Source organism: Drosophila miranda, chromosome 4 (genome assembly GCF_003369915.1).
Source record: "Drosophila miranda strain MSH22 chromosome 4, D.miranda_PacBio2.1, whole genome shotgun sequence".
NCBI lineage: Eukaryota > Metazoa > Arthropoda > Insecta > Diptera > Drosophilidae > Drosophila > Drosophila miranda.
This window is the reverse complement of record NC_046677.1, coordinates 14,549,632-14,570,323: the sequence shown is the minus strand read 5'-3', so window position 1 is coordinate 14,570,323 and position 20,692 is coordinate 14,549,632. Positions and strand designations below refer to the sequence as shown.

Genomic DNA, 20,692 nt, shown 5'->3' with positions numbered 1-20,692 from the left:
GGATTCAATACCAAAATGTCGTCCTAAATGGCTGCCCGTCAAACACACATTTCCAATAGAAAATGCATTTTGATCGACAGTGTGTATAAAAGATGATATATGCTATTATAATGCCATGATTTCTATTCCAAACTATTAAAAGAACAATCTCATCTTTCACTCATAAATCACTTAATAATTAAAGTATTTCTTACTTTATTTTAGTCTCAAATTTCTTCAAATTGCAGCAGTAAACTTTTCTTCAAAATATTCTATTTGGATAAAGTCTCTTAAGAATCTTTAGTGAATCCTCTTCAAAGTGCAGTCTCCGTTTGGTTACTCAAAACCTTGTAAAATAATATACTACATAATGGAACTACTCCTATCAAGCTCTGCTTTTGTCCTTGGAATCCTTCCATTAAAAGTTTCAGCCTGCCCGGCCCCGTCGAAAAGTGTTGCCTACTTAACAGGCGTTGCTCAATTAGTTGCTCCTTTATTTGCCCCGAGTGTCAGCGGGGTCGGTAGTCGTCTACTGGATTTGGTTTTATTTGTTATGTTGCCACCGTGTTGCATAGATACATACATACACAGCACCGTACATACCTTATCTGTTGCAAAGGGTGAGAGAGAGGGTGGAAGAAAAGGACAAACAAGCCAAATGACACGTACCCATAAATCCCCAACGTTTTATTGGGAAAGCGCTAAGCTTTTTGAGCCGCACACACACACACACACACACACGCACACACACAAAGTGCCATTACAGGTGTGCTGCCTCAGTGTGTACGTGTGTGTCTGCCATTTGTGTGATTTGTTTTGGCGAGGCAAACACACACGGAGACGCCAGGATATAACGACAAAAAGCAAACGGAAAAATACATAAAAAATGCCAACAACAATTTACTTTGTTAATTTACGCACAAGTATTTGCATAAATCATAAAAACACAGAAAAACGCTAAACATACAACTGGAAAAATCTACAATAAATAAAAATTTCCATAGTCGGAGGAGAGGAGCTATACGATAATATTTTTCTTTTATTTTTCAAAATACTTTGAACTTATTGTTTACTTAAACTTAAATTAAAACACCCGACCATCCATTTCATTGACAAAAACCACAAAATTGGCCAACGCGCAGCGTGACCAATGTCTGCGAATGAGTGTCGGACCCCCCGTCAGGCGTGGGGAGCGTGATTCCAAGTGATTCCGACCATAATGACCGCAACGTGGAGCAAATTAGGCAAATGTGTACTCCTCGCAGGGCAGCAATGAAAATGTCAACACGAGCTGGTGTGCTGCATGAATCGGAAAGGACCTAGGACCTACTCAGAGTACCACGTACTTTCAGAGGCTCATACATAGTTCTCAACCTCCAAGCAGAGACTCCATCATGATCATCATCTACCTCCAGCAGACTCACATCAAGAGACCCCTGGTATCCACTCCACAAAGCTATCCCCATCATGCGGTGCTGCAGCCTTGTTAAATATTTAAAATACCATTGGTGAGCGAGTCACGAAAATCCCTCAATGATGAGCCCCCACTGGACGACAGGTGCTGGCCAATGATAGTTTTATATGTAGTTTTGTTTCAGTTTGTTTTTTTATTTCGTATTCTTGCGCTCTATTTTCCTTTGCGCTTCAGAGAGCCACATACAATTCACTTAACTCTTTAAACAGGGGTCCATAAAATACTAGAAAATATATGAAGCAAAAAAGGAAAAAAATATCTTTTATTTTGTAAAGCTAGTAAAAATAAAAAACAATTAAATGGAAAAGCATTTTCCCATTATTATTTGCAGTTAAATTTATTCAACGCTTTTCTTTTATAGCATTTTTTATTTTTTGTTATTCCTTTTTTCTTTTTTATTGTGTGTTTCCATTTTTGTGGAAATATTTCTAATTGTTTTCTATACTTCTTTGATATTTATAAATATTTTTGCTTTGGTTTTCATTTATTTGTGGACTTTTTTTTGTTGGCTGCACATTTTATCAAAATATATATTTTTCTGTGTGCACAGAAATTTTACAATCAATTTGCTGCCTAAATTAATATAATTATTGTTGTATTTTCTTGCATTTCCATATTCGTTCTCTTATGCCAGCAATTTTCCAGTCTCATTCACTTAGTTTTTCCATCATTTTCTTTATATTATAGCGACATTCTTTGTTTTAGATAGAGTTACATGCAAAGAACCGAGCCCATACATCGGTTCAAGGGCCTACTACCATCTGGGAAAGTCATTAACTAAATTGAAAAGCATATTAAAAGCTGGCCCGGAGTGGGAGGGCGGTGGATCCCACCTGGTTGGAACAGCAATACAATGGGCACCCAACCAAAGACGTAGGGGAAAACCAGGAGGAGAGTTCGTTGAACCAAAACCAAAAAGGAAAAATGGAAGAAAGAGCTAAAAAAATGTCATTGCATGGCAGCCCAGAGACAATGCAAATAGTTGGAGAAAGGGAATCAAGAGTTTGAGGAAGGGAATCCAGAGTTAGAGGAAAGGAATACCAAAACTCCGAGGAAAGGAAAGTCAGGCCAACAATGGGACAGAACCCCATCGAAACATGTATAGCGCCCAAATACCACCCATTGCTAATGACAACAACCGAAGAAATCAGTGGGCGGAGTGGGAGTGGGCGCTGCCAGTGGGCATGTACGTGTACAAGCAAAACCTGTCTGAACCGACTAGACATCGCACCCAATTTCAGCCAAATCAATCATAATTCGTTTGCATAGAAGGCGGAGATATCAGACGACACACCCACTCAAAAAGGAAACCTGATAAATTGGCCAAACTTTTGGAATACACTAGGAGAAAATTGCCATGAATTTCTTTCAAATAAATATAAATTTAACACTTTAAATGCTTTCGTTTGAGGAATGCCTTCTTATCGCTTAATTCTTTCTGAAACTTTCCCATTAAACATGTTTTCCAAGCTGCTTAAAAAATTTTCCAGCCCCTGGAATATTATCATACAATTTGTAGTACCAAGAATACGTTATATTTATAGAATTTTCCCAGTAATCTGAATAATGATGATGCGAAAGCCACTTAACCTCTTAATAAAAGCCTCTTAACTGTTTTTATTTCTCCGAAATTACAATTTTCTATGGAAAATGTACAATAAAAACGTTTATATTTTCTGCAATTGAAGGTTTTCTGGGATACTTGTTTCGATGCCCTTTCAATCTGTTCTACTTTACAGAAATTTGTCCCTAGAAATAGAACATATTTTCTAAAAATAAAGTATACGAATGTTATTCGTACCTAAAGCCAAAACTTGTATAGAAATCCAGTCGAAAGATAGTCATTCATTATTGAAACGAAGTAAAAAAATAGTTGAAAGAGTAGAAAAACTTTCTTATAAACAGAGAAACTTTTCAAACTCCTGGAAAATATATTAATTTTCGATTAGTGTAGGCCCAGAATGATGTACACTTTTTTTTGTGTGAAATCTTCGCCGTTGCATGTCAAAGGCATATTGCAGCAAAGAGAGAAAATGTTTTTTAATTGATGCACAAAAATAACAACTACTACCAGTGGAAAAAACCAACATGAAACCCAACAACAAGTGGTCATGACAACATCGGCAAATGCATTTTTGCGTTGCCATAGTGGGAGCACGAGCGAACGGAACAAACGCCCCAAAAAGGAACAGAATACTCCAACCCAAATGGAGATCCCCAGGAGCTTGTGTCTCCATAAACAATATCCAGGCGGGCGGAAAAGAATCGAAATGAAAACTCGAGGGCGTTGCCTGGATCCCAGGACCCCTGTTCTGGTTCTGGTCGTGTGGTTCGGGCCGTTGCATGTACATGACACGAACATGCAATTAAAGTGGAATATTTTTATAACCATATAACACATACATATATCAGGAATATATCCAATATATGTACATGAATATATTTTACTTTAATTTTTGCTGAAATTACTCTACAGACAACTGAAAGTGAAGGAAAAAGAAAAACCATACAGGAGGTAACTCTTTCAGGTCCAAGGACTTCAGAGTTCAGAGAGCATTCGCATGGACAGCTCTCCCTGGCTATGGGTCTCCTGAAGTGTGGCTGTATGACCACAGGGCAGACAGCTGTCGGTGGGTCCGGACATATGGCTAAAGGCAGAAAGAGCACCTCTCTACAGAAAGGCACAGCCAAAAGAAAATCTGAAAAAAAGCCGTTTTGTTGCTTTTTCCTCAGAGGAAAGTAATGCAAAGGTGAGAGCAGGCAGGAGATACATTTGTAGTTTTGTTTGTTTCAAAGTGAAATTTATTTACTCTACTTCGAAGTGCACATTTTAAAGGAAAGAGCAAAATAGTGTTTATCCTAAATAAAGTATTGTCAAGAATGTGGAGTAAACAACATACATTTAGGGATAGGAGTAGGAAATAAATGCATGAATGGGAGTATAATGGATGTACATATGTATGTACCTCAACATTAAAGAATAGTCACCATAGCCTCAACCATCTACAGCATACACAACATATAAGGATACTCTTTTCACTGTCGGATACACATAATGAACCCTGGAAGAATGTACGAGTACGAGTCGAGTATCTGTTAGTGCGTGTGTCTACTGGTGGCAGGTGCAGCTCCAAATCTTAATGCCAAGTGCCATCAAATTAAACATTTTCCCTACACACCAGGCACACAAACACCAAGCACCACCAAGCACTCTTCTTACGCACACACATGGAAAATGTAGCATACATCAGAGAAAGGAAACAGCTCCCTCAAAAGTATGCAGCATGTTTTTTGTCGTTCTACGGAAATGAGCAGGAGAAAAGGCGAAAAGTGGGGAAAATGCAAAGGAAAACCCAAAGAAGGAAAATGTATGTTGCTCCAGCTGTCAGTGCAGTGAAGTCTGCATTGAAAATCCATTTATAGTTGTTGCATTATGTTATTTTCAGTCATTTAGCAGGCGTCTCTCTGTCTGTCTGACTGTCTCTCTGCACGTCTGAATACCACTGCAAAAGTGCATGTCAAACGAAGGCTCAATGACACTGTCTTTCAAGCTCTTTTCCTCTAGCCTTTCCCTATAACTTTGTTTCGGTTTCTCCCCATCTCATTCCCAATCCAAAAATAGCTTTTGTATATGTCAACCACATTTGTACTTGGATTCCACTTGATTTTCTTTCTGGTGCTTTCAGACCATCGCTGTCAATGAGCATTAATAATGAATTAATTAAGTTTCCATTTATTTGTTGGCCTCATTTCGCATGTGACAGTCTGACCGGTTTAATTATTTAGCCAGAAGTAACAGTGTGGCCGAAATTCAAAAAAGAGTGGTGGCGGCAATTTATAAAGGAAAAAGAAAGAACTGAATTATTTAAAGCAGACAAATGTTTTGGGGAAAGTTGTAAGGGAAACAGGGTTTGATAGAAAACTTTCGAGGAAAGCGCTTTGTGATGACTGTACTTAGGATTGGCAGAAATGTCTCGTCGGTAAAGGGGCCTGGAGCCTCGACAAAAACCTTTCGACTTTATACACTTAATATGTATCTCAACTGCACACATTTCTACGCAAATTATTCTTCGTCTACCGGCGGCAGGCAGACGGCTGTAAAAGACTATGCCCGAGAGTGCAAAAACAAAATACATTTTAAATGATGAACGACTATATTAGTACTACAATTTGAATGTATAACTGTTCTTAAGGACTAAAGGTTTTTTTACAAATGTATGCGGAAATATTGAAAGATTTAATACGAGTAGTGATGAAAACATTTGATAAGGAACGACTTTAATAGTCAAGAAATAGTTAGTTTAATAGTTAGAAAATCATAATGAATAAAACATTTGCATTTTACAATAAATTAAACATTTTGTGGTATAACTATAATGTTTTACACAAAATAAAACACTTTGAATGCAATTTTGCAACGAAAACATTTTCGAATAGTCCATTTAAATTCAAAGATTGTGGATTACTTCCATGTGAGTAAGTAACTAAACCAAAAGCGAATTTCCTTTATCCTCTTTCCTTTTTCTTTAAAGTTAAAAAGTTTTTGGTAAACTTTTGGAGAATCACAATAGAAGTTTTCTTTCGAACAAAAGTTTACAGCAGATATGCTCTGAGTTGGTTGTACTTTAAGAGCATAGAAATTGAATTTAACCAAAAGATTGGTTAGGAATTGAAAGATGAATGAATTGTGATAGAAGGTTTACTGAAAAGTGCTAATGGATTGTATCAAGCAAATTGAATGCAAATGAAATGTGAGGCACATGTGCCTGCATTAATGAAGAGGCCAAAAGAAGTGAATGGTAGAGCAAGTTAATGATCTTAACATGAATTTCTCAACTGTTCCTTAAATTTATGAAGTTAATACTGATTCCATGGTACTTTTTGTGGTGTTAAGCCCTCCAAAAGTACAAACTTAAAGAGTTAAAAGTCACTCAATTAAAGAAAAAACTATTTACAATTCAAAATCTGAATGATGAAGGGTAAGAAAATTGATTTGGAATGACTGTTAAACAGACAGAAAGAAAGAGAAATGGAAAAGAAACTAATCACACTCTGAGTGAAGCTAACTGCCACACCGGCCACACCTTGAACATCGAACACCTCCTCTACAGCCATTTCCTGTACTCGATTCTCGCGCTAACAAACCAGCCATCCATCCATCCATCCGTCTCACATCACATCACACCATGCCGCACCATTACTCGTGCCACATCACATCCCACACACACACACTTCCCTCCCACAGTGTGTGTTAGCCAGTTAAAAATGGACTTTCCATTTGGCTTTCTGCCTCGACTGTCAGTTTCAATAACATGAGAGCCGACACGGACGACTGTCTGGGAATAGGAGGACCAGACGGAGTCCTCCTGATGTGCGTCCTCGTTATGGCAAGCACTAGTCAAAGCAAACCCTGATATCTATCCAACCATTCGTTAAACTTTTGCCCTGAATGACAGCTGAAGGAATAGAAACAGGAGCGCTCAATCCCCGCGATTCAATCTCACATTTGACGCATTTCCTTGCTGTACTTCTATCTGTTTTTTCGACTTGTATTTCATTAATTATTCAGTTTTTTCAGCATATTTAATGGGTCGCTCTCTCTGTCTGTGAGTCAGTCATCAAAATTAGGTTTAGAGCCATGATGGATAGGGCATGGGGCAACCTTCTACCTCGTACTCGAACTCGTGCTCGTATCTGTTGTATCTCTCGGGTCTATTGTCGAGTTTTGTCACTGCATTTGAATTTAAATCGAATGAAAACATTTGCGTAACAATTTGGCAACATGCAGCAGCATCAGCATCAGCAGTCTGCTTCCCTTGGGGCGAGGCATGCCCCGAATGGTGGAATGATTTTGCCTCTCTGTTGTATGGATGATGCCAGGATATACGAGTGGATATACAGATACAGATACTCGCGTACTCGTATACGTACATCCGTACAATACGTAATCACCCCATCGCCTTTGCTTATAAATTTTGTGGAAAATGAAAATCAATATCAGTGGGGAGCTGCTGGCTGCTCCCCTCTTGTGACCTGCCCGCTCACAACAGACGACACGACCCCTTGGCTGCATTTGCAGCACATGCTGTTGCATATTTTATAAATTCAACTGCAAAGTCATTCAATGAAGACAAAGGATAAGCGAACATTGTTAGGGATAGACATGTAGTAAGTAGGTACTAGAGAGTGGGGATAATGCTGTTAGTGACAAACGATGTGGCAGCACTGCTCAAACGGAATTCCAAGGGAAAACTACCTTTGATTTTAGGGAACACGGACACAGGACTATCCAAAAGAACTGTGAATATTTTCAAAACAATGAATATTCCTAACTTCAATAAGGAATAACCATCCTTAGTTGAGAATAAAACAAAGAAATTCAAGCCAAAAGTAGACACAGCCCAACGCTAAATTCCATGGTGAAATTTCATTCAAGAATAAACCACGTATCCATAGCTTCCTTGAGGCCGAGACCGAGAAAGGACCCACAAACTAAAATTATTTTCGGTTAGCGCTCGAGGGGCCGGGCCAGGACTTCTAATAAATTAAATATGCATTCAATAAACTCAAACAAAGAGCCGCAACATCCTATGCAAAAAAGGTAATTAAGTTTCTGGCCATGAAACCACATCGCATCCACTGGCAATTTCCTGCCACTCTGCCGATGGCGGAGGCCTTAATTGATTTCAATTGGTTATGACTTTGGATACTTATTTGCAGATTAATTGATTTCCTGGATCCACCGAAAGCCAAGGGGACGTCGACTATGGCTATGACTATGACTATGACTATGACTATGACTATCATCTAAAGGACTTAACAGAAACCATTCGAGGAACTGTTTAACACCACAGCACACTCCTTTATCATTTGGGTGCCCCTTGCTTCTCCTTGCTTTAAGTGCTGCTAGAGTTGGAGCTGATGCTTTGGAGCGAACTATTGGACGATGTCTTCCTAAGGGTCTCGCCTGCCAGGCTGCATAGATTCTGGACGAGCACCGAGGATGAGGACATCGACGAAAGGTTGGCGAGTGGGGACGAACATTTGGCCGGATTGGAATTAGAGCTGAGTGTTAGACTGCTGTGTGGGTGGTGCCGCAGCGGTTGCGGCGATGTCGGATTGGAGAGGCCGGATTCGTGGATGGGAGACAGTGTGGGCGATCGAGTGCGCATGAAATGCTTCCTCCGTTGCCTTCGATAGACGTTCCCTAGGCTATGGGGCATCTGTCGACTGTTGGGTGTCAAGTGTTGTTGCTGCTGCTGTTGCGGCGGCGGATGATGATGATTACTGCTGACAAATCCCAGGGACTCGGCAAGTTCTGCCAACTCCTGACTGGCCTGCGGCATCTTGCGTCGCGTGGGTGGCGGCAATGCCGGTGGCAGGGTGAGTGTATAGGTTGTCACACTATCATCTCGGATCACGGATGTCGGCAACAGCATTAGCTCCTTCTTGGAGCCACTGGAGGGACTGCTGGTGCTCACCGATTCGCTGCTGCTCTCTGCGGAGCTCCGACTCGGAGAACTGCCGGGTGGCGTTGTTGTTGGCGTCGTGGAGGCGACGTAGCCACGACCTGCCGCCTGCAGTTGCAATGGACGTATCTGATTCTGTTTGATAGTGCCCCCGCCATGATGCTGATGATGCTCCTTGGCCGCCACGCCGTGGGCTCCTCCTCCATGATGGCGACATCGGGGCCTTCTATAACGTCCCAGGAGGCGCAGCATGTGCCGCAATCGAGAGCTGCGCGGCGGCGTCGTTGTCGTTGTCTTCACAGGCAGTTCCACCTCCGGATGATCCATGCCCCCATTCAGAGTTCGTATAAATTGTATTGGCAGCTCTTGGGCATTCAGCTTGGCCGCCGCTTCCGCATTCTCGCGCTCTCTGAAGGTCAGAGCCGCCAGGAGATCATTGGGTACATCGGGACTGTCCGGGACACTGGCACAGCAGTTCCATTTCCTGCGCCAGCGCTGATGTTTGGAGATGTTCCCTGCCGCCCCATTGGCCGATGCGGAGGATACACCCGCTTGACTGGACAGGGTCCTCGTGCTGCTGCTTCCCCCCGCACTGCTGGGTGCGCCTGCTGCTGCTCCTTCGCGTCGCAGGCGAAAGGTGCAGAGTGTGCACTGTTCCGTGTACTGCAGATACGTGGCTGGACGCTGGGGTCGCAGCTCTCCAGAGATCAGTGAGCCCTTGGCCACACTCACGCGACGCTGCAGGGAGCTAGCCGCAAAACTGGAGCAACAATGGAAGCTGCTCAGAGAGTCCTGCAGAGGAGGATGGTGACTGGTGGCGCTGGTCCGCTCCTCCAGCAGGGAGCACAGGTAGATGGCCTGCCGCGACTTATGGAACTCCCTGGAGCTGGCACAGCAATGCATCCGCATCGATTGCTCGGTTTGTCCCGCGCAGAGAGCCGCCTCCTGTTGCTGCTGCTGGTTGGGATGTGGCGCCTTGGAGAAACAGTAGAGCTGCTGACCACCTGGCATCGTTTTGGACGGATTGTGGGGCTCTGGGAGGGTTGCTGAGAAGTGAACTGTTCCATTTTTGCCCACTCCCACGGCTGTATCCTGCTCCAGCAGCTGTTTGGCTTTGGCTTCCTGCGCCTGACGATGATTCCTTATGTACTCGTAGGTCGTGAGCCCCAAAAACGAGATGTAGATGTGGAAAAAGCACAGGTGGAGAAGTAATCCTGCACTCACGGCTGCCAAGAGTCCCAGGACTCCCAAAAGCAGCAAGAATATAGTTTCATTTACACCTATTCCCCCAACTACGGGTGTGATGGTCTGATTCGTGGTCATATTGATGCCTGGCTGGGATGTGGCAGATGCCTCAATCAAAGCCGTAAAATTCTCCAAGAGTGTGGGCAAGGTGGAAATGGTTATGTTCTCCATTTGCTCATCCATCTGTTGGGGTTCTTCCTCGTCAGGTGGCTGCTCCAGCAGCATCATGGTCCCATTACCAAGGCTTAGAGTGAGATTTATGTAGTCCCCGGGCTCCATTTGGTGTCCGGCGTCCGGATCGCTGGTGGAACGACACCAGTAGAAGCTCAGCCACTCCGGTTGGATGTAGTAGAAGGCGATTTGGGCAATCACCGCGGCCACAATCACCAGTGTGGCCACCACCGCACTGACGACGCACATCAGGAAGGCCACATAGTTCCTCGATCCGATGCAATGATTCAACCACTTGCAGTGATGGTCGAACTTTCCCACACACTTGTTGCACACCGAACAGTGCTTGGTGCGGCTCGAGGAGGTGCGTATGTTGCACAAATGACACCGTCCGTTCTCAATCACGTGTCCGTGCTTGGTGCGATCAAACTCTGGGACAATGCGATCGTTGCGATGCACTCGCCGCAGCTCCTTGTCCGCCGGATCCGTCAGCAGGGCCGTCAAATGTGAGGCAATGTGCACGAGATACAGCCCAGTGATGAGCCCATATAGCGGACCCTGTAGCGGTGCATGAAATGCTGGGATCAACACCCAATAGCTGGCCAAACCGAAGAGCAGGAGGACCAACCATCCAAACAGTTGCAACGGATGCAATGGCAACTGCAGTCCATGGAGCCGTCTACCACGTCGATGCTGGACGTCCGCAATGTTATTCTGGTAGCTAACCAACTGGGACAATCGGCAAAGGGAGTACCCTCTGTTGCTCGTATGGGTTTGGGCACTGTTTGCTTTGGGCGGCTGGTGGGGCACCTCGACAGATTGTGGCCCAACTGAGTGTATGGGCGAATCTCTGGCAGACGATTGCTTCAGTGCTTCCCCGTTGCTGGCTTCCGCGAGGCTGGCAGTACTGATGGTTATTATGTGATCCTCCGTCCTAACACCGTTTGCTCCACCGATTGAACCTCCTAGCGCGGGTCCAATGTTTCCCGTCGCTTTGGACATTTTGTTGATGGCACCCACGTTGATGATGATGAGTATGAAAATGATGAATGGATGGTGAATAGGGATCGTCGGCAATGGAACATTACAGTTGGATGCACTTAGCCACGCCCACAACGATTGGTGCAGACCCAAAAAATTTTATTTTTTTGTAGATTTGGTCTTTTTTTTTTGCAGTGTCCGTTAATTTATGGAATTCTCTCTTTTCGCAGAATCTGTTGTTTAAAATCTTCTTTTGTTGCTTTCAATATTATCCTTTTTTTGGTTTGCTCTTCGTTGTTCCTATCTCTCTTTCTAGCAGAGTCCGTTGTTTTATTTCTCTTTCTCTCAGAGTCCGTTGTTGTTGTCCGCTGTTGCTATCTTTCTCCCACTCAGTGACGGCTGTTTCTCTCTCTTTCTCAGACTCCGTTGTTTGTGCTTTCCCTTTTGTTCTGATGTTTCTTCAAATTATGCTTCACTTGTTGTTGTTTTCGCCAAACGGTTATTGTTTTTTTTTTTGCCGACTCTCTGTTGTTTTTGTATTTTTGTTGTTATTGGAAATTGTGAATGGATGGCGCCCTTAACGGTGCATACTTGAGCTTATTTCGCGGGCTGTGTGTTGTGGGAGGGGGGGTGGTGGTTACACAGGGAGCAGTGGTTTGTCGCCACCCCCGTTTGTACGGGATTCCTGCTCTATGATTTCTTTCGGCCCTTTTCGCTTTTGCGTTTTGCTATTTGTTTGGCTCCCACTCACACACACACAATCGCGCGCGCACATATAGAAACACACACACCCACGGACACTGTCGCACGCACACACGCAAAAACGGGTGCCGCGCGTCACACAACAACAGCGTTCTTTCCGTTTATACCGTTCAACGGAACGTCTACAGAGATGCAGTGGAGCCGCTACAAAGAACCGACTTCGGCAATGGACGCGAGACAATTGAGCGCCAGCAACGCCAAAGCTTGAGCGAAAGTCTCGCTCTCTCTTCTCTCGCCGCCAGCTTTCACAATTGAAAGCGGCTTCTCTGTTAAAACGGGGGGGTAGCAGCCCAGGGAAAATTACTTAAGGGTAGGGCATTACCAGAGATATCTCTTTTTCGATGAGGACACAAGAAGGGCACAGTTTGAGTTTAAAACCAGCAGTGAACGCTAAGAGGATTTATTCGCATGATTTTCATGTATGAACATTTTTGAAATTATCCAAAGCTGTTCTCTTATGCATACATAACATTAAATTATAACATTATTGTTTCCAACATCGTTCAATGTTCTGAAACAATTCAAGAATTTTTTCAAAGCACTGCAATTTGATTTTTGAAACGTTTTAGATCGGGATTTTCTAATAATTCGTAATTAATTCGTAACACCTTTCATGAGACTACCTATACTTGTCTCACCTTTTATTAATAGACCCTGGGTGTTAGTAGCCAACAGAGAAGCGTAAGCCAAAGAGAGCAACAGCAAACGCCATCCCAGCTACAGCTGTCCGAAGTTTTGCCGGTAGTCGTATTCGGTTTTCGGTAAAAAAAGGTACAAGGAAAGAGATGGGGATGGGGATGGTGAATAGTTGTCCCAGCGCTCACTGGATGGGTGGGGCGTGTTGGTGTGGGGGTGGCTCAGAATGGTGATGCTTTGTGGCTGTTTTGAGGGGATGGTTCGTAGAGATATGAGCGTGATCTCTTTAAAGTTATGTTTTCTGATTTTATTTAAATCGTTACAGAAAAGCAGACATCTACCTAACTTTTCATCACCATTTAGGCCCCAAAGCTATGGGAAACACCATGGCTTCTTCTATGGGCCTAATTTTCAAAGAAGATTATACGGCATTAAATCTTCCTAGGATAGACGCACTGTGAAGTGCCAATTAATGGCTATTTTTATACATTTACCCCCGATAATCTCATTGACAATCAACCTGCTTGCGTGGCAGGTGCACTTCCTGACCTTGAGGATGAAAGACCCTGCTCAAATCGGAATACTTGTAATTATTAGCTCGTTAAGCCCCATGCTCACGCTCTCATCTCTAGCAGCTCTTATCGTTACAGGAAGCCACTATTATATAACGGTAAATGGGACACCGACAGGCTCACTAGAGATTGGCACGCACCTTTCGGTATGTCTCTTAGATTTTTTTGGTTTTTTTTTTGTTTTGTTTTTGGGATGCCACCGCAGCATCATTTTTTATTTATGGCATCGACGGTTCGCGTGAGAGCTTGCCATGTGGGGGGAAATGTCAGTGGCCAGGAGCCAGGGTGTTAGATGAAATGGAAAGCACACTCGAGAGCGTATTTGGAGCACGTGCTTGGAGCAAGCAAGTACTACGTTTTCAGCACTTGGTGTGATTTTATTTACATGAGCGAAAGAGAAAGGCAATATATGTATGTTAGTGCAAACGAAACAAAAAGAAGACAAAAGTTTAAAGAACTATTCAAGGTATATTCAAGAGGAGGGAAGGTTATACACGAAAGATGTTCGCTGTACAAATTTCGCAGAAGCGAACAGAACTCCTTCGCTACGAATGACCCAAAGATACTATTCGCCACGAGTGGCTTTACAGTTTGGATTATTTCCAAAAACTTTATAGCGAACGACACAATTGTTTCGGGAGCTGTTTTTATCGACTGAAGGCAACTTTGACAGTCACACGTGAAAGTCGGATGTAACATCCTAGCGGGACCCCTATCATACGCGAATGTGAAGGTCCTCTCATGAAACTGCGGTATTGAACAGGTTTCGGTTGCCTGAAAAAGGACTTTTCTTTCGCATCGACATACCTTATATTTAATTTTACTTTGTTTATGGCAATGCAGACATACTGACGCCTGTTTGCCTGACCGATTGGGTAAATATTTATGCCTGGGATGCCAAACAATCTGATGGGATGCCCAGAATGCAGGAAACGAGGTCACCCCCAACAGAGAGACAGAGACGGAAACCGAATCACGGATTTATGTAAGCCGCAGACAGACAGATGGTGTAACTATTGGCGTCTTTGTGCTCTTTGGAGCGCAACTAATAATGGGTCGGGGATTTTTACTGCCATCGTAAAATCGAAATACAAATTACCAAAACAAATAGAGAAATTATACAATAATGTGTGGGGATACGTGTATTAATGGAATGTTTTAGTTTGTTGATTTTGCATATGATAAATCGAGGGAATTAATGGGAAACGCTTGATATCTGCATTGTGGATACAAATATATAATATTTTCCATATCCTCAGCCATATTTAACATTGAATCCGGTTCAGTAGCACACAATTTATGAACAAAATTGAATGGAATTTTGTTTGTGAATAAATTGAATTTTCTATAGTTTCCGGTTCACAGTTATTGCCTCTTGGCAACGATAAACAAACAGGACAAAGACGAACTCTCCCCCCCCCCCCCCCCCCCCCACACTGCACTGTCGCTCTCGCCAAGCTCTCTCTGCCGCTCTGCCTCTCTGTATCCACAAAGGTAGCTGTAACAAGAAAAGCTTTGATAAGCAGGAGACCCGACCCCGACCCTAACCACGTCCATTGAACAGTAAAATAAGAGGCAAACAAGGAAAGAACACCACAAGGCACAGGAACAACAACAACATCATCAACAGTAGCAAACATCAAGAAAAGAAGGATAGCTTTTGGGTGTGGAATCTGGGGATACCCTTGAACGGCATTGCTGGTTCAACCGCTCCCATTCTTCGGCAAGACTTAATTCCAGTCGTTTGTGGTATGTTCATAGGTTTTGTATATCAATACGTTACAAACTTTAAATCCCCCAAAACGATAGTAGGCAATTCTTTTCAATTTCAAAGTTGATCAGTACAGTAATTTTAAAACTCCATTCGAAAATAAGTTTCTTTCGTACACACAAAACACATATAAAATAAATGTTACTAGGAGAAAATTAGTATTCAGGGAAAACGGAAACGGAACCAAAACGCGCGGCATCATGATCGATATACTGTCTATGCCGCGCCGCAACACTGTGTCGGGCAATGCGGCACTTCTCAAGATGATCAGCAATAAGACTGGTCTGCCGATTAACAGTCTGCCGGGATGGGAGCTAATTCCTCTCAACTCTAAGCTACCGATGCTTAAGTGTCCCGGTAATCAAGTGATATTTTCCAAAAACAAAATTGGACAATCGGTGAGTGGAAGATTTGTGCAACGAATCAACAGCATTGTCAGGGATTCCTGCTTGAGGGATATTCCTCTATTGTACAAGGGCAATATTCCTCGTTTTAAAACGTAAAACTAGATTAAACTACTTTTTTACCCTTCCCCTCCTATTCAGTTCAAAAGCGACAAACAGGAGTTTGATGCATCGGTGACTGGGGCGGCCATACCTGAATACAATCCCTTGCATGATGCGAATCTGAGGACCTTCTACTCCAACGAACGTAATCTGAAGCGTTTGAGGGAGAATGGCGAGATCACCCAAAAGAATGATGTGATTTGCAATCTGAAGGCCTTCAACCATCATCGCCAGGAGCTGCACAAGTCCCAGCTGTACTATGTTCTGCAAGCCTACAAGCGTCGCGAGGCAGAACAACATGATCGCCTGCTGATAGCCAATGCCGAGGCGATCACCAAGCGCGATCACCTCAATCTGGCGGGCCGTCATCAGTGCTACGAGGAGGTGGTGGCCAGGAAGATGCGCCTGGACATGGAGAAGCACGAGCGCATGGTGCATCTGTCCAACCTTACGCTGGAGAAGATGAAACGATTGGAGAACCTGACCTCTATGCAGACAATGCTCTTGGAGCATCGCAAGTTGCTGACAAATATGAGGGTGCAGGCTCACATCAGCCTATGCCACGATCTGCAGAGGAAGTACCTCATCAGGCAGAAAAAACTGTTCCAATTCAAGAAGGATCGCTTTAACAAGAACATGCGTCTGCTGCAGAAGCAGCGAATGATGAAGAACAACGAGGAACAGATACAGTCTTGGCAGAAGCGCCTGGACGAGCGTATTGCCAATCAGCAACGCCTCCACTTTCTGCTCATGGAAGTTGAGTTAGAACGTGGGATGTTCATTGAGCGGCACAAGGCCAAATACGAGTTGAAATGGAAGCATATCCAGGATCAGATCAAGGAGCGCACCCGCCAGACGATGCTGAGGCGTCAGCCAAAGCGCCGCAAGCGCAAGAAGCCCAAGCCCAAGAAGCCATCGTTCTGTGAGGAGTACCAGACAACCTTTGATGGCCTGTTGGACAGCGAACTTTGCTATGCCCTCAATACGGCCATTGCCATGGAGGGTCATTCGCCGCTGACCTTTGCCCCAGACGATCCCATCTACAAGGCGGCCCAGTACATACTCAACCATATACTGAAGGGCTTCATTGAAGATCTCAGCGACGATGAGTGCGCGCTAAAAGTATTAATTTTACGCATTCGCGAATTCCTCTGCGATGCCAAGAAATATGTGAATTATGTAAGTTTTTAAGGATTCTCCAGGCAGAGTTTGACAGACCATGATATGAAATCTTCTTACTTACAGAAAGCTTTGCAAATCATTAACTTTGCCAGGGATCATCACAATGCCATAGACTTGGGGCCAGCGGTGGCAAAGTCCGGCACTCCGCCAAAGAACTCCCGTGCGTCGCACGTTTCCTTCAGCGGTGTGGCCAGCACCATTGGCGTGGGCAGCTACGAGATTCATCCGTTCGTGGATGTACGTCCTTGTTCGGAGCGTCGGCCCACACCGGCTGGATCCCTGGCCTCGCTGGTGGTCAGCCAGATTGGCGAGCAGATGATCCAGGACAAGGTCCGTTTGCCGCACATGAAACGCAACGAGATTGTCTTCATCGAACACTATCTGGTGAAGTTTAAGCGCGAGCTGCTGGTCGGCCTGGACAAGACGGTCTTTGCGGCCATTCAGTGTCACTTTGAGAACCGAACGATGGATGTAAGGGAGGAGCTGCTCGAGCTGGATCGCGAATATCTGTACGAACAAATAGCCCGCGGCATTCTCAGCCATGCGGCCAATCCACTCAACTACCTGTCGATAATCAAGCTGGCCGTTAACGTCATGGCCAGTGAGGTCATCTGGGATCTGCAGCAGACCATGCTCAAGCCAGGCCTAGATCCCCGTGGCCTTAACCATCCTTGCGGCTGCGGCACAGAGCGGGAGCGTGAGCAATTCGCCCTTTGCACGACGTAGGAGAGCACGTCCATAGTGCCACCGCCATAGTTCTATGTTTTTGGTAAAACTAATCTTCATAAATTGTCTGTGTTTTGTTGATATTGAAAGACTTACTACACGAACCGCTTACCGCGTGAAACGGCTGAGACAAAGGGTACAGTACACCATATTCTTATGTATTGGTCAATTCGATATGCCTTGTTTAAATTTTATGTGATATATTATATGAAACACTCACCTTATCTCACCGATCTAACTGTCTAATCTAATATAAGTTGTGCACTAAACAAAATAAAAACTAAATTTTAGAAAACATGGCATGCAACAGCTGGAACTGGTGTATCGATAAAATATACCGTCCGACCCACAGATATATACCGTCTCATGCTAAAAATATACCGTAAATATACTAACAAATTCAAGTTCTCTATTCCTCGATTTTTATATTCCGTGGAATATAACTAGCTAAATTTATCTGTCAGCCCTGCCCACATAGTTTTATCCGATTAATGAATCAATTTTCTACTTGACTGGCTTAATTTAAACAGTTGTTTTTATTGGATTTCTATATACCTTTGAAAATGAAATTTAATAGATTGATGACATTGACAAAATATACCATTATATACCGATATACCATCGGTTTAATTTTGACCTCATAAAATACCGAAAATTATTAAAAATACCAGAAACGGTCACTCTGTGGCCCACAAACGAAAATCAGCTGACTGGCAATTGAATGCTGCCGCAACTGTGTATGGCATTGGGCTTATTGTTTCTACCGATTCATACGATTCAAAGAGAGAGAAAAAGAGAGCCTTAACCGATTTGAATAGAGCAAAAAGAGCCAACAACCGTTTCGAAGAAAACGGTTCGGCCATCGATACTAAAATCCAGGGCTGGACAAACTGGCACTATCGATGAATTCGATTCAAAATTATGAATTCCATTTTAACAGTCTCCGAATAAAAAAATATTAATGTCTGCGAGAGTTGCAAGAAATTCAAGGCTCATTCACCTACAGCTACTGTATCTTTTGACAAATATGTCAAAGAGCAGAAACAAGAACCAGATGGAACCTTGGGAAATGTGATAAAAAGATAAAGGAGGACCCAGTTCCCAGGCTGTAAACTGAAGAATTATACATAGCTGTAAAAAGATATTATTGAACTTAATCCCACAGGAATGTTATGGAGACTTTTAGAACAGGAATACACTGATTTTTTTATATATAAATGCATCAATGCTTGTTTTTTTTACATGTTTAAAGCACGGTGGTAATTCCCCCAAATTCATTTATACAACATATTTTAAAAACTACTTCCAACATGTGTTCTGTACTATTGTAACTCTTATTGTTGTTTAGGAAAGCTAAAGGGCGCCGCATATGGATACATCATGGAGTTGTAAGGTGAGCCGGCAGCCAACAGGGGAAATGGAAACGCTTGCGGTGGTAGATTTGCGGCAGGATTTGTCTGCTTTGCATTCCGCTTTCGTTTTTGCTTAGCCACGGGTGCTGGCTCATCGCTAGATGGTTCGGAATCTTCGCTATCGCTGCTTGCCTCCTCCTCATCTTCGTCGTCGCCTTCGTCATCATCATCATCATCGTCGTCGTCGGCGGCAGTCTCCAGTTTCATTCTCTTTTGTGGCGTTTTCTTGGGCTTCTTGGGAGCCTTTTTCTCCTTCTTCGACTTGGCAGGCGTAGAGGAAGCCGGCGCGGATGACATTGCTGGCACCGCACCAGCGGGAAAGGCAAAACGTTGCTCCACATTAAATACGGCCACCTGCTGCATGGTGTACTCCAAATATGCCTGCAGAGCAATGTTCAGATTCGGTGGCTTTGGACAGTTCTTGAGGCTATGATACTGAGCCGAACAATTACGGCAGATCATCTGGCACTCGAAGGAGGTGTGGCCCTGTTTCAAATGAACATGCAAACAAAATTAGAATTTTCCCCTTAAGTATACCAAAAGTACTTTCCTTCTTGTCGCAAATTGCACAGCCATTGTCGGCTTTTTGCTTGCTTTTACTTTTGTTGGCCTTGGGTTGCTCAACCTCGTTCTTTTCTTCGTCCACCTCGCTGCTCTCCTCATCCTCATCGGGTATGGTGTAGTGTCGCTTCTGAGAGCCCAGGCAGATGACATCCTCTTCGGATAGAGTTTTCTTCAGTTTCTTGGACGTCTTGCCACTCGATTCCTTCCCTTTAGCTGCAGTTTTGCTTTTAGCTGCCGGCGGACTATCCTCACTGTCAGAGTCAGAATCCTCGGAAGATGAGGAAGACGAAGAGGACACTGGGGCCTTAGCAGCTGTGACCTCCGTCTTCGTTTTCTCAGCTGGAGCTTTGACCACTTCACCAGCCTCAACGCTTTCATCAGAACTGCTCGAAGAGCTCTCGTCGCTACTCTCCTCTGGCGTTTTGGCAGGCTGCGGCTGCGGTGCGGGTTTTACAACTGGCGAGTGCGTGTCTTTCTTTTCCTTTTTGATTTTGAAGTTGACAGGTGGCTCCGTGGGTTTTACTTCAATGGCAGGCTGCTTCTGCTCTACAGGTGCTTCTAAAACTAACGGAATATAATTCATGGTAGCGTCAGGTAGCTGTGGTACTTCTAAGCCGCCTAACACTGGTGGTTGTGCTTCGGGTTGTTGTGCTAGTCCCATAGGCTCGTAGTTAAACACAATGTTGGGAGTGGGCTCCATTGGTGCACCCCAATTATCGTTACGACCACCTCTTTGTTGCGGATCTCTGCGATTGTCATCTCTTGGTCCACGAGACCTGCGAGATCTACGACTACCACGCCAGCCGTCGCCACCTCCACCGCCGCCGCCTCTACGTAATCCATTGTCTTGGCCTTGGTGATGATGAGGATCTCGGAATTTGGAAAACGACTCCGACTGGTTGCCACCGCCACCGCCACTGCCACGGCCACCGCCACCACCACCACCGCCACCAACCCGTCTACGTTCTTGATTCACATTGTTGTGGTGTCCGTTTGATTGTCCATCAGAGGGGCTGCCGATCTGCCTGTTGAAATTTGGATTATTGGCACCGCCACGGCCACGGCCACCACGGCTGCGCATCTCTTGGTTCTGTGGGCCCCCGCAGTAGAAATGGTATTTGTCCTGAACTTGGCCGTTTTGCATCCTATAAAAGTGCCGAATTCAAGAAATATTCGTTTACCACCGCCGGCGCACGTGTTGTGCTGCTTGGAGATGGTCGATGCTAACCAACTATCGATACA

General features: G+C 44.1%; 4 protein-coding genes across 4 annotated transcripts in view; 1 reads left to right on the top strand and 3 right to left on the bottom strand.

Annotated features, from left to right (window-relative positions):
* LOC108162279 (tRNA-dihydrouridine(16/17) synthase [NAD(P)(+)]-like) overlaps positions 1-17,798 on the bottom strand; it is a 29,598-nt gene extending 11,800 nt beyond the window's left edge. The window contains exon 1 of the mRNA XM_017296938.2: positions 17,695-17,798. The gene's annotated coding sequence lies outside the window, so the exon portion shown is untranslated. The remainder of the gene's footprint in view (positions 1-17,694) is intronic.
* LOC108162273 lies at positions 1,567-12,009 on the bottom strand. The gene has a single exon (XM_017296931.2). It carries the CDS (start codon positions 11,338-11,340, stop codon positions 8,350-8,352), a length of 2,991 nt encoding a protein of 996 aa, XP_017152420.2. The 5' UTR covers positions 11,341-12,009; the 3' UTR covers positions 1,567-8,349.
* On the top strand, positions 15,132-17,707 carry LOC108162275. The gene is made up of 3 exons (XM_017296933.2): positions 15,132-15,458; positions 15,606-16,745; positions 16,812-17,707. Exons 1-3 carry the CDS (start codon positions 15,261-15,263, stop codon positions 17,472-17,474), a joined length of 2,001 nt encoding a protein of 666 aa, XP_017152422.2. The 5' UTR covers positions 15,132-15,260; the 3' UTR covers positions 17,475-17,707.
* An 878-nt stretch (positions 17,799-18,676) lies between the features above and the next one.
* LOC108162278 (protein mushroom body miniature) lies at positions 18,677-20,674 on the bottom strand. The gene is made up of 2 exons (XM_017296936.2): positions 19,437-20,674; positions 18,677-19,372 (listed from the first exon to the last, which is right to left on the bottom strand). The coding sequence occupies exons 1-2, from the start codon at positions 20,592-20,594 to the stop codon at positions 18,809-18,811; spliced, it is 1,722 nt and encodes a 573-aa protein (XP_017152425.2). The 5' UTR covers positions 20,595-20,674; the 3' UTR covers positions 18,677-18,808.
* Between the last annotated feature and the right edge of the window lie 18 nt (positions 20,675-20,692).